This window comes from Panthera pardus, unplaced genomic scaffold, assembly GCF_024362965.1.
Source record: "Panthera pardus isolate Hobbes unplaced genomic scaffold, ASM2436296v1 HiC_scaffold_17, whole genome shotgun sequence".
Classification (NCBI taxonomy): Eukaryota; Metazoa; Chordata; class Mammalia; order Carnivora; family Felidae; genus Panthera; species Panthera pardus.
In genome coordinates, this window is record NW_026526732.1 from 20307155 (window position 1) to 20330031 (window position 22877).

The 22877-nt window shown below is 37.0% G+C and overlaps 1 protein-coding gene across 5 annotated transcripts in view; it reads right to left on the minus strand.

Annotated features, from left to right (window-relative positions):
• GRM1 (glutamate metabotropic receptor 1) overlaps positions 1-22877 on the minus strand; it is a 421316-nt gene that overhangs the window by 283204 nt on the left and 115235 nt on the right. For all 5 annotated transcript variants that reach the window (XM_019425034.2, XM_019425035.2, XM_053904400.1 and 2 more), the window contains exon 3: positions 18479-18728. In XM_019425034.2, the coding sequence (XP_019280579.1) occupies positions 18479-18728 (250 nt within the window). The remainder of the gene's footprint in view (positions 1-18478; positions 18729-22877) is intronic.

The following is a 22877-nucleotide window of genomic DNA, read 5'->3' on the forward strand; positions in this document are numbered from 1 at the left end:
GTGCTGTCCCATGGAGAGATCCATATGGCAAGAAACCATCTCCAGCAGATAGCCAGCAAGAACTAAGATCTGGCAGCAGCCAACTGAGGGACTTTGGGAGCATATTCTCACCAACTTGGGCCTTGAGACAGCAAGATGTTGGATAGATGAAAACTTAGCATTCCATGAGTCTTTTTCTACAGAAAGTCAGGCTCAGCAAACACCTTTCCTTCTTCACAGAACTCAAGACATAAAACCTTGGGGATACAAGTATAAACACCACTAATTTAATAACCTGAAGTATAGTTAATAAACTCAGTGTTATCTTTTGAAATTGTAAGTTTCATTAAGTGATTTCATAACAATCAATGTAAACTTTTCCAACAGGATGTAGTGGAAAAAAATCAGTAAATTGACTTAATAATTTTCAATATTCTACTTTGGTAAAACATGCAAGTAAGCTACTCTTCTGTAATACACCTTAGAGATATCGCAGGTTTAGTTCTAGACCACTTCAATAAAGTGAATATTGCAATAAAGTGAGTCAAATGAACTTTTTGGTTTCCCAGTGCATATAAAAGTTATGTTTACACTATACTGTACTATACTAAGTATATAATAATAGCATTGTGTATTTTTAAAAAATGTACATACCTTAATTTAAAAATACTCTATTACTGGGACACCAACTGGCTCAATTGGTTGAGCGTCCGAAATAGGCTCAGGTCATGATTTCACAGTTCGTGAGTTTGAGGCCCGCATCGGGCTCTGTGCTGACAGCTCAGAGCCTGGAGCCTGCTTCGGATCCTGTGTCCCTCTCTCTCTGCCTCTCCCCCATTTGTACTCTGTCTCTCTCTCTATCTCTCAAAGATAAATAAACATTAAACAATTTTTTTAATACTGTATTACTGAAAAATGCTAACCAAGATCTGAGCTTTCAGCAAGTCACAAGCTTCTTGCTGGTTAAAGATCCTGCCTCAATGTTGATGGCTTCTGACTGATCAGAGTGGTTCCTGAGGGTTGGGGTAGCTGTGGTAATTCCTTGAAATAAGACAACAGTGAATTTTGCTACATTGATTGGTTCTTCCTTCATGAATGATTTCTCTGTAGCATGCTATGCTATTTGATAGCATTTTACCCATATTAGAACTTCTTTCAAATCGGAGTCAATCCTCTCAAGCCCTGTCACTGCCTTATCAACTATGTTTATGTAGTATTCTAAATCCTTTGTTATTGTTTCAACAATCTGAACGACATTTTCTCCCCAAGTAGATTCCATCTCAAGAAACCACTTTCCTTGCTTATCCTTAAGAAGAAACTCCTCATCCTTTCAAGTTTTATCCTGAGATTGTAGCAATTCAGTCGCATCTACAGGCTCCACTTCTAATTGTAGTTCTCTTGCTATTTCCACCACATCTGCAGTTTCTTCTTGCACTTGAACCCCTCAAAATCATCCACGAACATTAGAACTTCTTCCAAACTCTTGTGAATGCTGCTATTTTGACCTCTTCCCATGAATCATGACTGTTCTTTAAGGCATCTGGAATGGTGAATCCTTTTCAGAGGGTTTTCAATTTACTTTGCTCAATTCATCAGAGGAATCACTATCTATGGCAGTTATATATTTAAAAAAAAAAGTATTTCTTAAATAATAAGACTTGAATGTTGAAATTACTCTTTTGATCCATGGGCTGCAGAATGGATGTTGTATTAGCAGGCATGAAAACAATATTAATCTCATTGTACATCTCCAACAGAGCTCTTGGGTGACTAGGTGCATTGTCAGTGAGCAGTAATGTTTTGAAATAAGTCTTTTTTTCTGAGCAGTAGGTCTCAACATTAGGCTTAAAATATTCAGTAAACAATGTAGTAAACAGATGTGCTGCCATCCAGGCTTTGCTGTTCATATACAGGACAGAGGCAGAGTAGATTTAGCATAGTTCTTAAGGGCCCTAGGATTTTCAGAATGATCAATGAGCCTGGGCTTCAACTTCAAGTCACCAGCTGCATTAGCCCCTAATAAGAGAGTCAGCCTGTCCTTTGAAGCTTTGAAGCCAGGCATTGACTTCTCTCTAGCTATGAAAGTCCTAGTTGGCATGTTGTTCCAATAGAAGGCTGTTTCCTCTACACTGAAAATCTGTTGTTTAATGTAGCCACTTTCATTAATATCTTAGCTAGATCTTCTGGGTAACTTGTTGCACTACATTAGCACTTACTGCTTTGCGTTGTACTTTTATCTTATAAATAGGGTTTCTTTCTTTAAACCTCATCATGAACCTACCTCTGCTAGCTTCAAACTTTTCTTCTGCAGCTTTGTCACCTGCTAATCCTTCACAGAGTTGAAGAGAGTTAAGGCCTTACTCTGGGTTAGGCCTAGGGGAATGTTATAGCTGGTTTGATCTTCTATCTAGACTACTAAAACTTTCTCTACGTCAGCAATAAGCCTGCTTTCTTATTATTTGCGTGCTCACTGAAATAATATTTTTGATTTCCTTCAGGGATATTTACTTTGCACTCACAACTCAACTAACTGTTTGACACAAGAAGCTAAGCTTTTGGCTTGTCTCACTTTTGACATACTTACTAAGCCTAATCACTTCTAGCTTTTGACTGAAAGTAAAAGTCCTTTCATTTAAACACTGAAAGGCCATTGTAGGGTTCTCATTGGCTTAATTTTCAATATTAAGCCTTATTCCCTGTGTCTCAGGGTGGCCTAGGGATGTCTGCGGAAAGGGAGCAAGACAGGTGAATGGTTGGACAGTGGAGCAGTCAGAATACATACAACATTTGTCAATTAAGTTTGCTGTTAAAAACATAGAATTTATAGTGCTCCCTAACAATTACAATAGTCACATCAAAGGTTAATGATCACAGATCAGTATAACAAATATAATGACATTTAAAAGTTTGAAATATTGTGATACTTATCAAAATGTGACACAGAGACACAAAGTGAGCAAATCCTATTGGAAAATGATGCCGATAGACTTTCTTGATGCAAGGTTGCCACAGACCTTCACTTTGTATTTTAAAAAAAAGCAATATTTGCAAACTGCAATAAAATGAAGTAAAATAAAACAAGATATGCCTGTACTTTGTTACTGACACAATTTTTGCAATTCCAGCTCCCTTGAGTTTTTAGCTAAGTTTTCAACCCTTATAGGAATTTATTAGAGTGAATTTTAATACCTATATAATGTGCTACATTTGGTGACCGAGGAAGCAAAATTTATACCTGTTTATCTCCTCATTAGAGAGGAATGCCATACCCAGAAGCCCTTTAGGTCATACTTCCTAATTACTATGTAGTGTTTCCATCAATCCCCGAAGTGGCATCCTACATTTTGAAAAACTGTCTATGGTAATTTTTTTAAAAATGTTTTAATGTTTTTTATTTTTATTTTCCACAGAGACAGAGAGAGCACACCAGCGAGTGGGGAGGGGCAGAGAGAGAGGAGACACAGAATCTTAACAGGCTCCAGGCTCTAAGCTGTCAGCATAGAGCCTGAGGCAGGGCTCGAACTCATGAACCATGAAATCATGACTTGAGCTGAAGGCAGACACTTAACCGACTGAGCCACCCAGGTGCCCCTGTTTATGGTAATTTTTAGGGAATATACCTGTACAGGAAGAAAACTACTACTATGAACAAAAAAAGTGTGAAAAGGAATGTTCGGAGCACACGTTTTTGCTTTTGTTTTTGTTTTCAATCTTCAATGTTATTTTAAAAACATGTAGAAACCATACTCATCTCTAAAGCATATCAGATAAAAAGATATGCTTCTCCCAAATATGAGAACACACCAGACATTGACCATAACTACAACTAGGACTCTGGGTAAGTATCTCAGGGAAAAAGTGTAAATTTCTTTTGTGCAATTGTCCATTTTTCACAGTATATAGCTCAAACTCTGGAATGAGAGTTTTAATGAGTTTTAATAGCCTCCAATGAGAAAAGGTTATTGAGTTTTACTCTCTGAAATATTTAGAGCAATAGTCCTTGATTATTTTACTATCCATTCAAAGTACATAAAAGAGAAATGGGACAGGGTTAAGGTTGCCAAGAGGTAAGGGCTTTCCAGTAGGAAGAATCTTCATCCCAGAACACCCCTCTTCCCAACCCTTTCACTTCTTCTGGTCAGAACAAGGAATGAGCTCATATGAGAAAGAATGGTGGCCCAAAGGCAGTTGGGTGACATATTCAAAGTGCTGAAATAACAAGCTGTTGACCAAGAATCTTCTATCCAGCAAAAATGAAAGTGAAATAAAGATATTCCCAGATAAACAAACACTGAGTAAATTCATTACTAGCAGACCTACCCCCCCAAAAAATAAATAAAATAAATATTAACAGTAGTTCTTTACGCTTAAAGCAAGTTACCCAAGATAGAAATTCAAACACACACACACACACACAGTGCACAAGTAAAGGTAGTTAAAGTAATTATAAAAAACAGTATAAATGTATATCTCTTCTTCTTTCTAACTTCAATGATTTAAAAAGCAGCTTCATAAAACAATATGCATATAATTTTATGTGAGAACCAATAACACAAGGAAGTGTAATATATTTGACAACAGCACAAAGATGGTGGGTAAGAACAAAGTTGTATCTGGTATGTCAATGACACCAGATGGTAACTTGCATCCATAGTGAAAAAAATGTAGAGAATCAAAAATGGTAAATCAGATGGAAAATGTAAAAATACCTTTGAATATATTTACTTTTCCCTAGTCAGTTTCTCTAATAGACATAACTTCTAAAGCAGTAATTATGACAATGCATTGCTGAGTTTCTAATATATGTAAATGTAATGTGTAACAATAGTACAAAAGGAAGAAAAAGGAAAGAGAGCTATAGAAGAGTAATATATATTTGTATATCTCACTGAAGTTAAATTAGCATAAATTTGAAGTGGATTCATAAGTTAAGATTTATACAGTAAGCCCTTACCAAGCACTAGGAAAATAATGTTTAAAAAATATACTGAAAAAAAAAGATTAAAAAAGCAATGGAACAAAAAGACACAAAACACTGGAAAGCAAAACGTAAATTAGTAGCAGTAACTCTATATCAATAATTACATTATGTGTGAAAGGATAAAACAATACAATCAAAAGGTAGAGATTGTAAGTCTAGATTTAAAAAAGTAAGATCCAACTACATGTTGTCTAAGGAAATATTTTACATACAATACAAATATGTTGATAGTGAAAGGATGGAAAAAGAGATATAATGTAGATGGCAATCATTAAAAGGCTGGAGTAGCTATACTCTTATCAGGAATAAAAGCTTTAAAATAGTAAGTCACTTGATATAAAGAGGAATATTTTCTAATGAGAAAAGCATCAATATATCAGAAAGAGACAGCTATTATAAGCATATATACACCTAGCAAGAGAAACTTAAAATACATGAAACAAAAACTAAGTTAAAGGGGGAAAAAGACAATTCAACAAAAATAATGGAGAGACAAAATATCAACAGGATATAGAAGACTTTAACAACAGTATGAAGAAACTACACCTTACAGGCATCTATGGAACCCTCAGCCCAACAACAATAAAATACAAATTCATCTCAAGTGCACTTGGAATATTCCCCAGAGCACAGCATATGATAGGCAATAAAACAAGGCTTATTAAATGTAAAAGGGATGAAGTCACATACAAACTATTCTTAATTATAATAAAATGACAAGAAGATGAGAAGCACAATATCTGAAATAAAAAATGCACATGATGGGATTAAGAACAGATTAAACACTGCCAAAAACAAAAACAAACAAACAAAAATCATGTATTCACAGTCATATCCATAGACAGTGTAGAAGATGAAGCAAAGAAAGAAAAGTGGGAGAAAAAAAAGACATATAATCTCCCTGTGCAAAAATATCAAGCAATCAAACATACATATAATTGGAGCCCAAGATAGAAAGAAAAGAATGATAAGGACAGAAATAATATTTGAGGAAATAGGGGTGCTTGGGTGGCTCAGTCAGTTAAGCATCCGACTCTTGATTTCAGCTCAGGTCATGATCTCATGGTTCGTGGGATCGAGCTCCACATCAGGCTCTGCACTGACAGCACAGAGCCTGCTTGGGATTCTCTCTCTCTCTCTTTCTCTGTCCCTCCCCTGCTCACGTTTGCTCTCTCTCTCACACACAAAGTAAATAAACTTAAGAAAATAATATTTGAGGAAATAATAGCCAATTATTTTCCAAATTTGATTTGAAAAAACTATGAACCCTTATATCTAAGAAATTTAATAAACCTCAGGTCAAATAAATAAAAGGAAAAACCACATCAAGGTTTATAATCAAATTGCTGAAAACAAGTGATAAAAAGACAGGCTTAAAACAGTAAGAGATTAAAAATACATATTCAAGGAACACAAAATCATAGCATATTTTTTATCAGAAGCTATGCAGGTCAAAAACATAATTGAGTAATATCTCTAAAGTATTGGGAGTTAAAAACAGGAACTATCAACCTAGAAGTCTATACCAGGTAAATGTTTTTTTTTATTTTAATTAAGGTAAAATAAAAACATTATAGACAAAAAAAGTGAAGAGAATTTATTCAGCAGACCAGCCTCACAAGTAATGTTAAAGAAAATTCTTCAGAGAGAAGGAAAATAATCCAGAAGAAAATTTGGACCTACACAAAGGAATGAAAAAGTAATTGCATAAGTAATTATGGAAGGTAGTTATTCTCATTTTTAATTTCTTCAACAGACAATTGACTATTTAAAATAATAGTGTATTTTAGACATTAGAATAGAATTAGAAGTAAAATAATGAAACAATAGAGCACACATCAAAAGAGAGAAATAAAAATATATTACTATAAAGTTCTTATACTATATGTAATGTGGTATAATATTCTTAGAATATGGACATTAATAACTTAATGAAACTTATTATAAACCCTAAATAATTATTCATAAAATAATAAAGAATCCTAGCTAGTGAGTCAAAGGTAAAGGTGAATTGGAATGCTAAAATATTTAATTAATACACATGCTGGCACAAAAACAGACACATAGACCAATGGAATAGAATAGAAACCCCAGAACTAGACCCACAAACGTATGGCCAACTCATCTTTGACAAAGCAGGAAAGAACATCCAATGGAAAAAAGACAGTCTCTTTAACAAATGGTGCTGGGAGAACTGGACAGCAACATGCAGAAGGTTGAAACTAGACCACTTTCTCACACCATTCACAAAAATAAACTCAAAATGGATAAAGGACCTGAATGTGAGACAGGAAACCATCAAAACCTTAGAAGAGAAAGCAGGAAAAGACCTCTCTGACCTCAGCCATAGCAATCTCTTACTCAACACATCCCCAAAGGCAAGGGAATTAAAAGCAAAAGTGAATTACTGGGACCTAATGAAGATAAAAAGCTTCTGCACGGCAAAGGAAACAACCAACAAAACTAAAAGGCAACCAACGGAATGGGAAAAGATATTTGCAAATGACATATTGGACAAAGGGCTAGTATCCAAAATCTATAAAGAGCTCACCAAACTCCACACCCGAAAAACAAATAACCCAGTGAAGAAATGGGCAGAAAACATGAATAGACACTTCTCTAAAGAAGACATCCGGATGGCCAACAGGCACATGAAAAGATGTTCAACGTCGCTCCTCATCAGGGAAATACAAATCAAAACCACACTCAGATATCACCTCACGCCAGTCAGAGTGGCCACAATGAACAAATGAGGAGACTATAGATGCTGGAGAGGATGTGGAGAAACGGGAACCCTCTTGCACTGTTGGTGGGAATGCAAATTGGTGCAGCCGCTCTGGAAAGCAGTGTGGAGGTTCCTCAGAAAATTAAAAATAGACCTACCCTATGACCCAGCAATAGCACTGCTAGGAATTTATCCAAGGGATACAGGAGTACTGATGCATAGGGGCACTTGTACCCCAATGTTTATAGCAGCACTCTCAACAATAGCCAAATTATGGAAAGAGCCGAAATGTCCATCAACTGATGAATGGATAAAGAAATTGTGGTTTATATACACAATGGAATACTACGTGGCAATGAGAAAAAATGAAATATGGCCTTTTGTAGCAACGTGGATGGAACTGGAGAGTGTGATGCTAAGTGAAATAAGCCATACAGAGAAAGACAGATACCATATGGTTTCACTCTTATGTGGATCCTGAGAAACTTAAGAGAAACCCATGGGGGAGGGGAAGGAAAAAAAAAAAAAAAGAGGTTAGAGTGGGAGAGAGCCAAAGCATAAGAGACTGTTAAAAACTGAGAACAAACTGAGGGTTGATGGGGGGTGGGAGGGAGGGGAGGGTGGGTGATGGGTATTGAGGAGGGCACCTTTGGGATGAGCAATGGGTGTTGTATGGAAACCAATTTGACAATAAATTTCATATATTAAAAAAAAAATACACATGCATATATGCTCATTTATTTTCAACAAATATCAGGCTATTTTAATGGAGAAATGATAGTCATTTCAACAGAACAGTTCTGGAACAACTGGATATTTTTACTTAAAAAAAACATATATGAAACTTAACAACATATATGTTGTTATGTCACAACATATATGAAAATTAACTTCAAATATATAACTTAATCATATATCTAAACATAGAAAGAAACATTATAAAATTTAGACAAAAATGTTTGTGACTTTGGAGTAGGTAAAGCTATTTTTGATAAAACACAACAAACATAAATCATAAAAGAAGAAATTGATAACTGGACTTTTAAATTTTAAAACATTCTATCTTCCAAAGATACTGTTAACAAAATTTAATTTTCAGACACATACTTAGCAAAAATATATGCTATATATGTTTATTATAAATGATTTGGGTCCAGGGGCGTCTGGGTGGCTCAGTCAGTTGAGCATCCGACTTCGGCTCAGGTCATGATCTCACGTTTCGTGAGTTCGAGCCTCACATCGGGCTCTGTGCTGACAGCTCAGAGCCTAGAGCCTGCTTTGGATTCTGTGTCTTCCTCTCTCTCTGCCCCTCCCCCACTTGTTCTCTGTCTTTCTCTGCCTCTCAAAAATAAAGAAACATAACAAAAAAAAATAATAAATGATTTGGGTCCAGAAATTATAAAGAACTTTCTACAACTTTGCAATAAAACAACCAACCTGATGACAAAATGGACTTACAGATCTACAAAAGATTTCACCAAAAGAGATATTAAAATGGCAAATAAGCACATAAAAATGTTCAACATCATTAGTCATTATGAAAATGCAAATTAAAACCACAAAGAGATGCCACTGCACACCCACCAGAATAGCTAAAAGTGAAAAGACTGACAATACTATTTTGGTGAAGATGTAAAGGAATTAGAACTCTCATACACCACTGGGGGAACTGCAAAATGGTACATCCACTTTGGAAAATAGTTTGCCAGTTTCTTGTAAAGCAATCTATAAAGTTAAATACAGACTTACCATGTGACCCATAATCTCACCCTTAGATATTTCTTTAAGAGAATTAAATAGATATATCCACACAAAGACTTATACGTGAATGTCCATAAATGCATTATGCATTATAGTCGAAACTGGGAAAGATCCAAATATTCATCAATAGGAGAATGGATCAGCAAATTGAAGCACATCCATGCCATGGAATACTACTCAGCAATAAAGAAGCTATGCAAACGTACAACACCATGGGTGTATCTCAAAAGCACTTTGCCAATTAAAATAAGTCAGACATAAAAGACTACATTCCATATGATTTTCTGTATACAATGTTCTAGAAAAGGCAAAAGTGTAATGACAGAAAGCAGATGAGTAATTGCCTGTGTACAGAGGTTGGAAAGGAATGCTTGCCAAGGGACATTAGGAAATGTTTTTCTGTGATGGAAATATTCTATATCATGATTTATATAGTTATGATGCTTAAACAGAGTTATGATGCTTATACAGAGTTACAAGAATCATCAAATGAAACACTTAAAGTTGGTGAATTTCAATAAGGCTGATTTGAAATGTACATACTCCTCCATCTATCCCTGGGCATATTGAATTAGAATTGAAGGGGGGTGGAGCCCAGGAACTGATGGTTTTAGGGTTTTTGATATAGGCAGCCAAGCAGCTGACAAGCACCTAAATCATCAGCACCCAACTCTACAATTAGCAAGAAATGGTAGTTCATTGTTCATCCCTGGGCAACCCTAGACTCAGAGATGACTGGACTAATCTGCCACTTGTGTAAATGTTTCCTACTCTGCATCTTGATCAGTCAGAAAACTAGGACATGACTCTGCTTTTTACAGGTCAAGTCAATAGGCCAGTTTGGGCAGGAATACAGGAAATAGAGCTGAAAATAGTGTTTACTACTATTACTACCACTCCTACTGTCAATATTACTATTATTTACTACTCTCCTCATGTATCTTTACTTTTGAAAGAAAATCTTGAAGCCAAATAAACTTAAGAAATTTTAAAAAAACAGAGCTAAAGTGTCAAAATAACAGGCAAAAAAGTTAAAATTTTCATTCCATTTTCCCTTTCAAATATGTCCTGAGAGGGACGCCTGGGTGGCTCAGTCGGTTAAGCGTCCGACTTCAGCTCAGGTCATGATCTCGTGGTCCCCTGAGTTCAAGCCCCGCGTCGGGCTCTGTGCTGACCGCTCAGAGCCTGGAGCCTGTTTCGGATTCTGTGTCTCCCCCTCTTTCTGACGCTCTGTCTGTCTCTCTCTGTCTCAAAATAAATAAACGTTAAAAAAAAATTAAATATGTCCTGAGAGCAACTCAGTTATTGTGAATACCACCAGAGTGTAAAGCATGGGTGTAGGCTTCAGAAGGTAGTGGTTCTGAAACTTAACTCATCTTCAGTCTTTACAACAAGAAGAAGATCCAAAGTCTCTCATCAAGAAATTGTATTGACGGTTTGTGGTAGGATCCAGGAATGTGCATTTTTAAGTGCGCATATTGTTTCTGTTGTGCAGCCAGCTTGGGAAGAAACTATCATGTTTCCACAAAATGTATTAATATAAAATCCCTGCTGTCTTTGATCAGCCTCAAACATAAACTTGACTAAATTATAATGACTTCTTTTTCCTCCATTCAAATTGAGCCAGTGCCGTATAGATACAGAGGGCAACCCTAAACCCTTCAGTGTTTCTAGTACTCTAAAGGCAAGGAAAGACCAAGATGTTAGTCATTCAGTTTTTAGAAGTCCATTATCTGAACCATGGAAATAGGTATTGGTGTAAAGGAAGGGTTAAGCACAATGCAAATCAGTCACCCAAATATTGTGAAAATCCTAAGCATTTCTGTGGCTGAGATCTATGCTCACAATACTTGTCAATATCCTCCTACAAACAATGTTTAATCTCCAGAGTACTCTAAACTAAATCCCCTCTCCTTCCCTCGAATATATTTCTCACAGTCTTTTTCTAACAGTGTAATCTTCCACAAAGCTCTCATTAATCTGCGTGTGGAGGAGGAATGTTTTAAGAAAGGGATTGCCTGTCAGCCGGTTAGCAATCATTTTCTGCCCTTGGGAACTTACAGAAGGCCAGGTTATGTATCTATAAGTTGGGACCATCACACATCAGAAAATGCTCATCAGCTTTGCCAGCCTCTTGATTATAATCCATTTTGGTGGAGGTCATGCTTCACTGAAAGTTCACATTTACTTTATAATATATAACCTTTATAATTTTGTCTGAAGGCTGAAAACTTCAGATATCCCCCCCCATTTTTTCCATAATGGAAAGATAGGATCTAAAATAACTCATTTCTCATAAAAAAAAAAATAAGTGTGTGAAACATAACACCATGGTATATCATCTTGTTTCAAGGGTATAAAGGTCACTTTTCCAAATATGTGTTTAGGTTCTAGAAGAAAAAGACAAAAACATTACCTTATATTTAAAAAAAAAAAGGAAAAATTACTTCTTTTGTTTTAAAATGAAGCAATAGCCATCTTTCCAGATAAAGCAAGTGCTCCTTTCAAGACATTTTTTTAATGTGCTTAAGGTTGTTGTGCTTTCAACTCAAAAATCATGGTGTCAATGTTTTCATGGATCAAGTTTTAGAAGGAATTTCTCTTCAAAAACAAATATTGGAAAGTGGGTCTAGTGGGTTAGAAGACAAGAGTTGAGAGAGATGATAGATAAAACAGTGCCCACCAATAAGGGGTAAGCATTTGAAATGTAAGGACCCTATACTTAATAGTTTGATTGGCCAGGATATAGTAGGGAGAGGGGGCAAAATGAAAGGTTATTGGCTTAATTACCTTTATTGGATATTTCTTTTGTAGAGTGGATAAGTTAGAAGATGAGGCCATAATCCAATAAAAGGGGCTAGGAAATATATAATTAAATATGGCATATCCAATATATTTAATCATGTATTTAATCAGAGGCTCCTAACAAGATAGAATGTAAATCTACTGTAAAGGCTTCCCAAGATGAGGAAAACAGGGTGGAAAATGTCAACACCTGGCATACAACTAAAGCCAGAAAGCTCTCACTCATCCCCTGAGAAGAGTGTGTCTTTAGGTCCCCACAAGAGATCTACCACTGACACTCAGCTATAGTTTAACAGGCAAGTAGGCATTTTGTAATTAGAAAAATACAACTTAATGGGGTGCCTGGGTGACTCAAGTCGGTTAAGCATCTGACTTTAGCTCATGAACTCTCGGTTCATGGGTTCAAGCCCTGAGTTGGGCTCTGTGCTAACAGCTCAGAACCTGGAGCCTACTTCGGATTCTGGGTCTCCCTCTATCTCTTTCATTCCCCATGCACACTGTCCATCTGTCTGTCTGTCTCTCTCTCTCTCTCTCTCTCTCTTTCTCTCAAAAATAAGATTTTTAAAAATTTTTATTTTTTTAGAAAATTGTATTTTTAAAGAAAAATACAACCTAAGAGACAAGCAAAAATGAGTTGTAATTTTACAGATGAATTCTAGAGGCTGAGGCTGACTGAAGAAGAACGTCAAACCTTACCATGCTAGATAAAACATACTGATCCTGGAATAGGAAAGGAAAAGCAAGGGCCACACAATGAAACCACTTGCTTTCTCTCTGACTCCCCATGATTTCTGGCACAGTTGAGTTTTTACCACACCAAAACACCTTTTAGGCTTGATGGGAAAATTAACAAGCATATAAAACCTGTCAACTTTGAGGAGGTTATAATTTGATATTTATGTATCTATATGATTTATGGTATTATAGTAAGTTTGAATCTTGTCTCCACCACTTATTAAATTTAGGAATTTGGTATAGTTGTTTAACCTCTCTACCTTTCAAATCAACCTTTCAGGGTTGTTGTGAAGACTGGAGATATTAAATATTAATAGCCTAGTACATACCAAACACTCAATAAATGGTAGCTCTTATGTGTTCATACACATGAACCATGCTCACTTTCACTTTCTTCAAATAAAGGAACAAAAAATAGAAATTAGAACAAATCAGCCAGTTAACAATTACAGTTTTAATAATTATCACTTAAGATTTCAGTGAAATATCGCCCACTTGTTCCAAATTGGCTTCTATGTAAGTATAGTTCCATAGATACAGACTGTGTGCAAAGAGAATTAGACTGTGGAGTCTCATGTTATGATAAAAAATAATGAGCTTGAAAAGAATAGCCCCTTTATTGAATTATCACATAAAACCTTTAATACTGGGAGAGGAAAAAAATTAAAAGAAATAGATAATAATTAGAAATGTAAAATTTTCTTACAGAGATACTTCAGTTCATTTTCCAAGAAGGTGAATTTAAACAATAAAATAAATTTCTAGAAGAGAGAGCAAACTAAGAGGAAACTAAGGTTAATGCTAATATCTCTTAAACACAACAATGACAACTTGACAGAGTATAATTTAGTGATTAAGAGCATGAATTCTGAGGTCAAACTGCCTAGGTTCAAATCCCAGCTCTAGATTTGCAGCACTTTTTGACAACTTTCCTACTTCTCCATACATCAGAGCGGGAATAATACTAGTACATTTCTCATTATAGTGTTATCATAATTAAATGAGTTAATGTATGCAAAGTGCTTAGAATAGCGCCTGGCATATAGTAGGTCCTAAACAAATGTGATTATCATCATCACCATCATCATTAGAGTTACAGCTATGGTGAGCACAATTCTGAGAATCATCTCAAAAGAGGCGATTTCATAGAGCCAAGATGGAACATTTCTTTAGTGTAATGATTAACTTGTGGTTAGTTAACTTACTTGGTGACAATATTCTGCCAATTTGTCTAAAGTCAAAGGTTTGATTATCTTGTAGGCTGCATTGATTATCTGCTGGCTGCATTCCATGACCACGTGAAGACACTAATACTGACCAGCTGTATTCAACAAATTCTCCTGGTTTTAATAAAGGTTACAGGTAAGAAAATGTAAACTGATTAATCTAAATTCACAAATAATTTTAGAAAAAATTAATGTACAAATATATTCCTATTGATCATAGTTTTGTCACATGGTCTTAATATAAGTTGTTAATTTTGTAGGAAAAAATAGACTCAGAGACAAAAAGTAACTTAAACAAGATCACATGATTACTTGGTGTCAGGGCTAGAATTCTCAGCCCCTATTTCTTTTTGTTTCATTTTTCCATTATTCTATATTCATTAAATATAGAATGCTCTTATTATCTTTGAGAACTTCCTATTTAAAAAATTCTATTTCTGTCATTATAGTTTATTATGCCATTATGGAAAACAGTTTCAATGACAGAATGTGGGATTTTAAGACCATCACAAGACTTTCTTATGAGAAAAATGAAAAGCCATTTTGAGGTATTGAGCACAGAAAGAGAGATATTACCTGACTTAATTTTTTTATTATTTACTTTTTTTCCTTTTTTTAACTTGTTTTATTTTGTATTTTTTTTTAATTTACATCCAAATTAGTTAGCACCTAGTGCAACAATGATTTCAGGAGTAGATTCTTTAACGCCCCTTACCCATTTAGCCCATCCACCCTCCCACAACCCCTCCAGTGACACTCAGTTTGTTCTCCATATTTATGAGTCTCTTCTGTTTTGTCCCCCTCCCTGTTTTTATATTATTTTTGTTTCCCTTCCCTTATGTTCATCTGTTTTGTCTCTTAAAGTCCTCATATGAGTGAAGTCATATGCTTTTTGTCTTTCTCTGACTGACTAATTTCACTTAGCATAATACCCTTCAGTTCCATCCATGTAGTTGCAAATGGCAAGATTTCATTCTTGTTGATTGCCAAGTAATACTCCATTATATATATATATATATATATATATATATATATATATATATATATATATATATACATATACCCCACATCTTCTTTATCCATTCATCCATCGATGGACATTTGGGCTCTTTCCATACCTTGGCTATTGTTGATAGTGCTGCTATACACATGGGGGTGCATGTGTCCCTTTGAAACAGCACACCTGTATCCCGTGGATAAAATGCCTAGTATTGTAATTGCTGGGTCATAGGGTAGTTCTATTTTTAGTTTGTTGAGGAACCTCCATACTGTTTTCCAGAGTGGCTGCACCAGCTTGCATTTCCACTGACTTAAGTTTTTAAAAGATCACTTTGCCTTAAGAACAGATGATGGGGAAGGGCAGGGATCAATTAGGAGGTTATCACCATAATCCAGATGAGGGATGATGGTGCCTTGGACTGGGATGGTAGCAATGAGAATGGCAGTAATTTGTCAAAGTCTGGATATGCTTGGATGGTAGCACTACATTTTCTTTTATGTTGGATGTGAAACATGAGAGAAAAGAGGGGTCATGAAGGCAAGAGAATATAAATCTTCATTCAGGAAGTTCTAATGCTTTTAACTAAATACCTTTTGCTGCAGTCTAAGCCATGACTTACTCATCCTCACCTCTATGCAAAGAGGTCCATCACCATCTTTGGTGATTCTGGAGGCAGCCAGAATCATACTATGTGCTGTGAAAAATACTGAACAATGGCTCCTGACCTCAAAGGAGTTTATCATTTAGTAAATGAACTCCTCTCCAAATAGAAGAGAGATATATTTAACAGCACTGCAAATGTAGCCAGAAGTTGCACTTGATGTTAAACTGTAACCCTTCCGGGCACGCCTGCACAAATGAGAGAACCAAGCCCACCAAATGTCCATCTGGGATAGAATGTATTCCTCAGGAAGTGGAAGAATCAAACATCTGAAGGGAAAGCTAATTCTAGGTATGGTGTGGTGTTCCTGCTTGCCTTGGCTCCCTGTTCAGCTCCCTATGGACTCATGTATGAATTCCTATCTCTTCCAGGGAAGGGAGAGAACTGTGAACAAAGAATAGAAAGGGCTATTTTCCCCCAAATCCTCTAAGATATGAGAGTAACAGCCAATACTACTCTGATAGATGTCCATAGAATATAGCCCAGAAAGGCAGAGAAGCACCAAGTGTGGCAGGCTTTGGCATCTCAAGGACTCCATGCATCCTTGGCAATAACCACCGGTGCAGGGAACAGCATCCTCAGAAGCTCAGGTGTTCATTGTCGTCATGATTCCCTATGATGTGTCATTAGCACCCAGCAGAGATAGGGCAGATAGAGGAATAAAAGAGGTAGATATCACATGTAACTGACCTTTTCACAAGCAAGCATCTGAGAGACTCAGAAATACTTGTCTGAACTCAGCTATTATTAGCAGGTAAGCAAGAGTCAGAGAGGTAAGTTTATATTGTCATCTTTGTTCAGCTTTAAAATAATGATGAAAGGGGCGCCTGGGTGGCTCAGTCAGTTACGTGTCCAACTTTGGCTCAGGTCATGATCTCCCAGTTTGTGGATTTGAGCCCCACGTGGGGCTCTGTGCTGACAGTTCAGAGCCTGGAGCCTGCTTCGGATTCTGTCTCGCTCTCTCTGTGCCTCCCCCACTTGTGCTCTCCCTCTATCTCAAAGTTAATAAACATTAAAAAAATTATGATGGGATGAGTTCTTTACACTCCAGGTACTCACTGCAACATTTTATGTAATTATATTTCACAATTAGGCAGTCTGTATACCCCAAGGCTCACATATTTGCCACATCTGTTTAAAGTACCCAGAAATCAGGTAGATAGCCTCTTCATGGATGTTAAAGAGAATGAATTCTGGAAAAACAGACAACTGTTCTTTTGAAAAGGGTAAACATGAGAATATTTTTAAGACAAGTGTCCTTCATAAAAGCAGTCATTTTACAAAATCAATAAAAAGAACAAATCTGTATGTCCTGGTACACATATTACCAACCTTATTTTGTATAACACTTCAACAATGCTGCCTTCCTCCCTTTCACTCATAAAGGAAATAATATTCCATTTTTAAACACTCTTTTTTTTAAGACTTGCTAAGTGGCTTCACACAACTGCATCATGTTGAAGAAACCAAAGTGACATTTTGTGGCACTGTGCCAATTTTACTCAAATTTAATAATTTTTTCTTAATCTTGAATTATATTTGACCTTAATTCCATTTCTCCTCATGAGAGAGTATTTGTTTGTTTGTTTATTTATTTAGTTGTATTTATATCCTACCTTCTTTTCAAAAGTCTCCGGTACCTCTAGTTCCAGATGATGATGAGATTAGTGTTACTACTATTATGGCATTTAACACGTCAAGGACAGAAGGAAAGGTCTGGTGGGGATGTATGTCCAAACCATTACTACTCGGCGTCCTAGAGAAGAGGGTCAGTGGTTGAGGTACTTCAGTAGGTGAGATATAGATTATATTCTAGCCAGTAGAGGAGATGAGAGGAGAAAAGGGAATCTGGAAGATGAATGTGACAGAGTCAGGGATCAGTGGAGGCTTTCCCTTATGTAAATTCAGTAGGTTCCTTGGAAAAATTAAGCAGTTGCTTTGTGCAATATTTTTAGTAGGCAAATTAAACAAGACACCTGTTAGGTCAAAACCCTATGAAAAATACAATGACACTGAAAATCTATTCCCACAAAAGTGCATATCATATGATCCAGAAAGAAGAGCAGAGGTTTTGGAAGCCACCACCTACTGTCTCAGGAGTCACATGCTGAAAGCATCACTCAGCCATCCCACGCATGCAAAAGAGCACATTGTCAGGTTCCACGGTTCAGCTGCATTTAGCCAGCCCTTCAAATTTCCTATCTTAATATATATTTCTATTTTCACTGCTACCCCTCCTCCACCAATACCCCATTAAGGCTTCCATGCTTTTTGAAGACATAAGCATGTGTGTGGTTTAGGGAGCTGGGGGTTGGGAAGGGCCAGAAGCAACTAAAAAGAATAATTCTCCAGAATAAAACATTCTGGCAACAACTTCCCATCTTTTTCTGAAGTAGTCTCATCATCTTGTCATTGACTGCCCTGCTCTTGTCTAGCAGGAAAATGACAATAGCCCTATTCTCCATGAGCTCTAGAGCAAAGGTTCAGCCCAGAAGACCCTGTCTGGAGCCAGGATGTCCAGATTTATGAGAGCAAGTATATGTGAGCCAAAGTGTATGTGGGGGGGGGGGGGGTGTAAGAAAGAGAGACAGAGATTGAGATTTACCTTCCAATGAGGGAGAACTCTCCCACAACACCCAGGCGCCGCATGGCACTCAGGAGGCCTCGGACAGTCATGCCTTCGCAGAAGCAGACAACCACTCTGGCCTTGGGAAGCCTCTCCCGAAGCTTGCGCAGGAGTCGGTCAAAGCTCTTTTCCCCAGCATTGCTGTAGATTTTGTCTGAGTGGGCGATGCAGAGGCCTTCCTGGGCAGCCAGCTCTTTGAAAGCATCCATTCCGCTCTCCCCATAATTCCCTGTCCAGAAACAACCAGCAGATGTTCAAGACAACCTGGCAGCACAGCAGTTACAAGCTTGAATAAAGGCTCATTAGTTGCAAGGAATGGAGAGGACAGACTTGCCAAATAATTTGTAAATATAACTGGAACTGAAGGAAGATCTGGATGGATTCAAGAGAGTAATCAACTGTAATCAAACTATCAACTACGAAAATAATGAGAAACTATCTAACCGGGCATCCACGGTGAAACAAGTTTTGAGAAATAAAGGACTACTGCCCTATTTTACAACAGCAATCAGTAATGGTTGTCACAGATTTTAGCAATGTGGGAAAGATCACCATGTTGGGGTAAGAGGTCAACCAGCACAAGGAGAAGCCCTGTTTATTTGAGGGCTCACTTCTCTGGCTTCCAGTTAAGAGGCAGACACTCATGGTGACAGCAAACCCTGAAGAGTAAGAAAAACGAATGGAACACTGGGCCAGGTCAGAATAAGTAGACAAGACCTAGCTGCATGGTTTAGTCAAAATCCACCATCCTCTGATGAAGTGATAGGATGATGGGAGATTTGGCCTTATTTAACGATCATTCTAAGATAAAATGTACTTGAAGAACTCATAGAAATCAATGAAATAAAACAAATACCACCTTGTGCCAGTTTCCCATTTCTCTATTTCACTGCTGATTCTAGCCCCCACCTTAGTGTCCTCTGTACCTCTACCCGCTTTCCCCAAGTTTGGGCATTTCGACACCTGTGTAGACGATCCAAAACCACATCCTCCAAGTTTCTCAACCCCCTCCATCCAATGATATTTTCTATAACCCTCTTACCTCCATGGTCACACTTTGACCTTGTTGTCACGAATGTTTCCAATATCTCTGAATATAGATGTCAAACATCCCAGTCTCTGTTTATACCCTCTTATCTTTCAAGCTCATATATTCTGCTACCCCTACTCCAACATTTCTTCAACTTTATGAAAACCTCAAATCCATTGACTTCCCAATCTTTCTTTCCATCCTTCCTCTCATTTGCCTCTTAGCCCATCTCATATCTTAAAGGAGTGATTATAAGGATAGTCTGTTTCCTCATAATCCTTATAATCCTCATAATCACTCCCTTACAAATTCCTTAACTCCTTTGTGTCCTCCTGACAAACCTCAATGCTAGTTAAAATAAACCATTCACCTATTCCATGTCTCCACTTGAGGACCTAAGTATGCCTGGAAAAAATTCAAAATCTTGATGACTGGTCTTATTAAAAATTCGTAAGCATTCACACCAAAAGGGGCATTCAATATTGCAAGAAAATTATACTACATCTCCTCCATAAATAAAATCTCCTAGTCCCTAACATGATAATTTCATCCTTACTCTTCCCTCCTTAAATCTCCAAACTATTGGCCCCACCTCTGACCCTCATCTCAGCTGGGATCTTCATTTCATATTTCAATAAGAACACAGAAACAATCCAACAAAAACTAACTCAGCCACACATCACAACATCTACAAAGTTTTCTTTGTTGGCACTCATTTCTCTGGCATTTCTCCTGCTGCAAATTTGAAGTGTTTCCATCTTAGGATAGAGCCAACTCTTACTCAGAAATACTAGGTCTCATTGCTTTTTGTCTATTCAAGAACTTTATCCTGCAATTGTCCCTTCTCTTTGCTAAAAATCAACTATTTCCTTCTACTGGTGTCAGTAAAAAATAAAAACTAAAAATTTTTGGACTCTTTTTCCCACTTGAGTTACTATCTCATTTGCCACTCCTACTCACAACCTAGGTCTGTGTGTTTGCCTCAGCATCTGCCATGCTCTCCTTTATCACCCTTCCCATAACCTCAGAATCTTCTCTTGTCAAGGTCACCAAAAAATTCCCTGTTGCCTATTTTATGATCTGTTCTGTCTTCGTCTTTATTTACCACCAAGGTGCATTCAACAGCTGGCCACACCCTCCATGATATCCTCTCAGTATCAGTCTCTGTAATGCATCCTTTCATGATTTACTCACCACTTACTGACTACTCCTTGATGAGCAGAGGATTTTCCTCCTCTGCTCAGCCTAGAATATTGTCATGCCAGGACCTGGTCACATTCAGTCACATTCCTTCAAACAGCATTTGAATATTATGGATAAATCCCAAATGTAGGTCTGCAGACCAGACTCCCCTTTGGAGCAAAAGATAGTACACTCAATTGTACCCTTGATATATCCACTTATAGACATGTTAAAGTTAACATATTTGAAATAGAATGTTTTCCCTCTCCACCTTGTAAATCTGCTCTTTCCAGGCATCTGCTGTTAGTAACTAATGCCATTGCCCACCACACTGCTCAATAACAAAGTTTAGGAACTCTTGATTTCTAGCTTTCTCCCATGTTCCAGATCCATTCCACAGACTGTTCTAAAACATTTCTAAGCTAGTCTCCTCCATTTCAACCTCAGCCATCCTAAACCAAGTGTCTTAGGTCAGGTTCCCTAAAAGCAGAGATGAGATGAAGCTTCTTGTTCAAGTTACTTATTGAGAAGAAGAGGAGCTAGAGAATCAGGGAAGGACAGGTCAGGAATCCTAAGCAGGAATGTCATCTCAGCTACTGATAAGCTTCAGTATGATTCCACAAAAAAGTGTTACAGCAAAAACTGTAGCACAAAGTTAGCCCCACCTTTAGGCAACAGGACCCCTTTGCCACTCGGTCATTGGCTAAGGTCCATGAGAAGGGAGGGGAGTTGTAGCCTCCCAGGAAGGAGTCGGCCAAGATTTATAAAAGCTTACTTTCATAGTAGCTGGGAGATTGGTGTACAAGGCAGCTACATGTAATCTGGACAGGCCATTAACAGCATCCTCTATTCCAAGTAACTGTCAGTTCTTGCCTTCACAACTATCCTATCCTCTGATTGGTCTCCTTGCGTCTATTCTTGCTCCCAATGATTCATTCCACCCCTAATAAACAGAGTGATGAGTTAAGGTATAAATCAGATTATATCACTTCTCTTCAAAAAGCTTCAATCACTTTCCAGCATACTTAGAATGATACCAGAACTCCCTCTCCCGAACTACCAGCCCTTTACATGGACTGAGCCTTCCAACTTCTCCACTCTCATCTCTGCTCACTTCCCCTCTCCCACCTTCTCTAGACCATAGCCTTCTTTCTCTCCTTGGAATACTGTAAACTCACTCATGCCTCTATATTACCTGTTTCCATCACCTGAAAAGATAATTTTCTACAGATGTTCTTATCAACCTTTCTCAATATAAATGTCATCCCTTCTGAAAAACTTTTCCTTATCAGTTATCTTAAAGAAACCTCCCAGTAAATCCTGTTCATGTCCCTTGATTTTATCTTATAACCTATATTTGACACTTTTTCTTGTTAATTTTTCTCTTCCCTCTAGAATATAAGCTCCATGAGAACGCCTCTTTGTGCCTCACCCAATGATGTATCCCTAATACTGAGAACAGTTCTAGACACTTAATAAACGGTAAAAGTGCATTTGTTCTAACAGCACAATACAAAAAGGAACAAAGGTTGTAAATAAGCAACTTGAAAAAAATAAGCAAAAGTGGGTGATAAGCATATGAAAAAAATTACTGGCTCTCATTAATTATCAAGACAGTGCCACTAAAACAAGATATTTTTTCACCTATCAGATTGCCAGAATTACAAAAATTAATAATATTTAATGTTGGCAAGACACAAATACATTTACTTTTGGTGAAAGCAGTTCAAACTTTTGGCAGACAATTTGGTAGTAGTTTTCAAATATTTTTGAGGTAAATATCAATATTCAATATATACATTATATAATAAATACATTAATGGTTAAATACATCTATAGTTAAGTCAAAATAATTTAAAAGAATAGTATTATCCCCCCCCCCCGGCAAAAAAGGACATAGGACTTAAAGTTCAACATCTATAAAAGTTTCATGGGCACTGTAATAAGACCTAATGAGTTTCCTATATTGTTGAAAAGGAAGCTTTCTCATTTCCTTTTTCATAAGATTAAATTATCAGCTAATGTATTTTCCTTTTAATTTAACCATCTTTAGTGGCGTAGTCCAGTCCATTGAAGCCCAAATGGAAGGACTGATGCATCACAAAATCCTCAGCTCCATGGACTGTGGAAACACATCATGGCTCATACAAGAGGCATTGACTGATT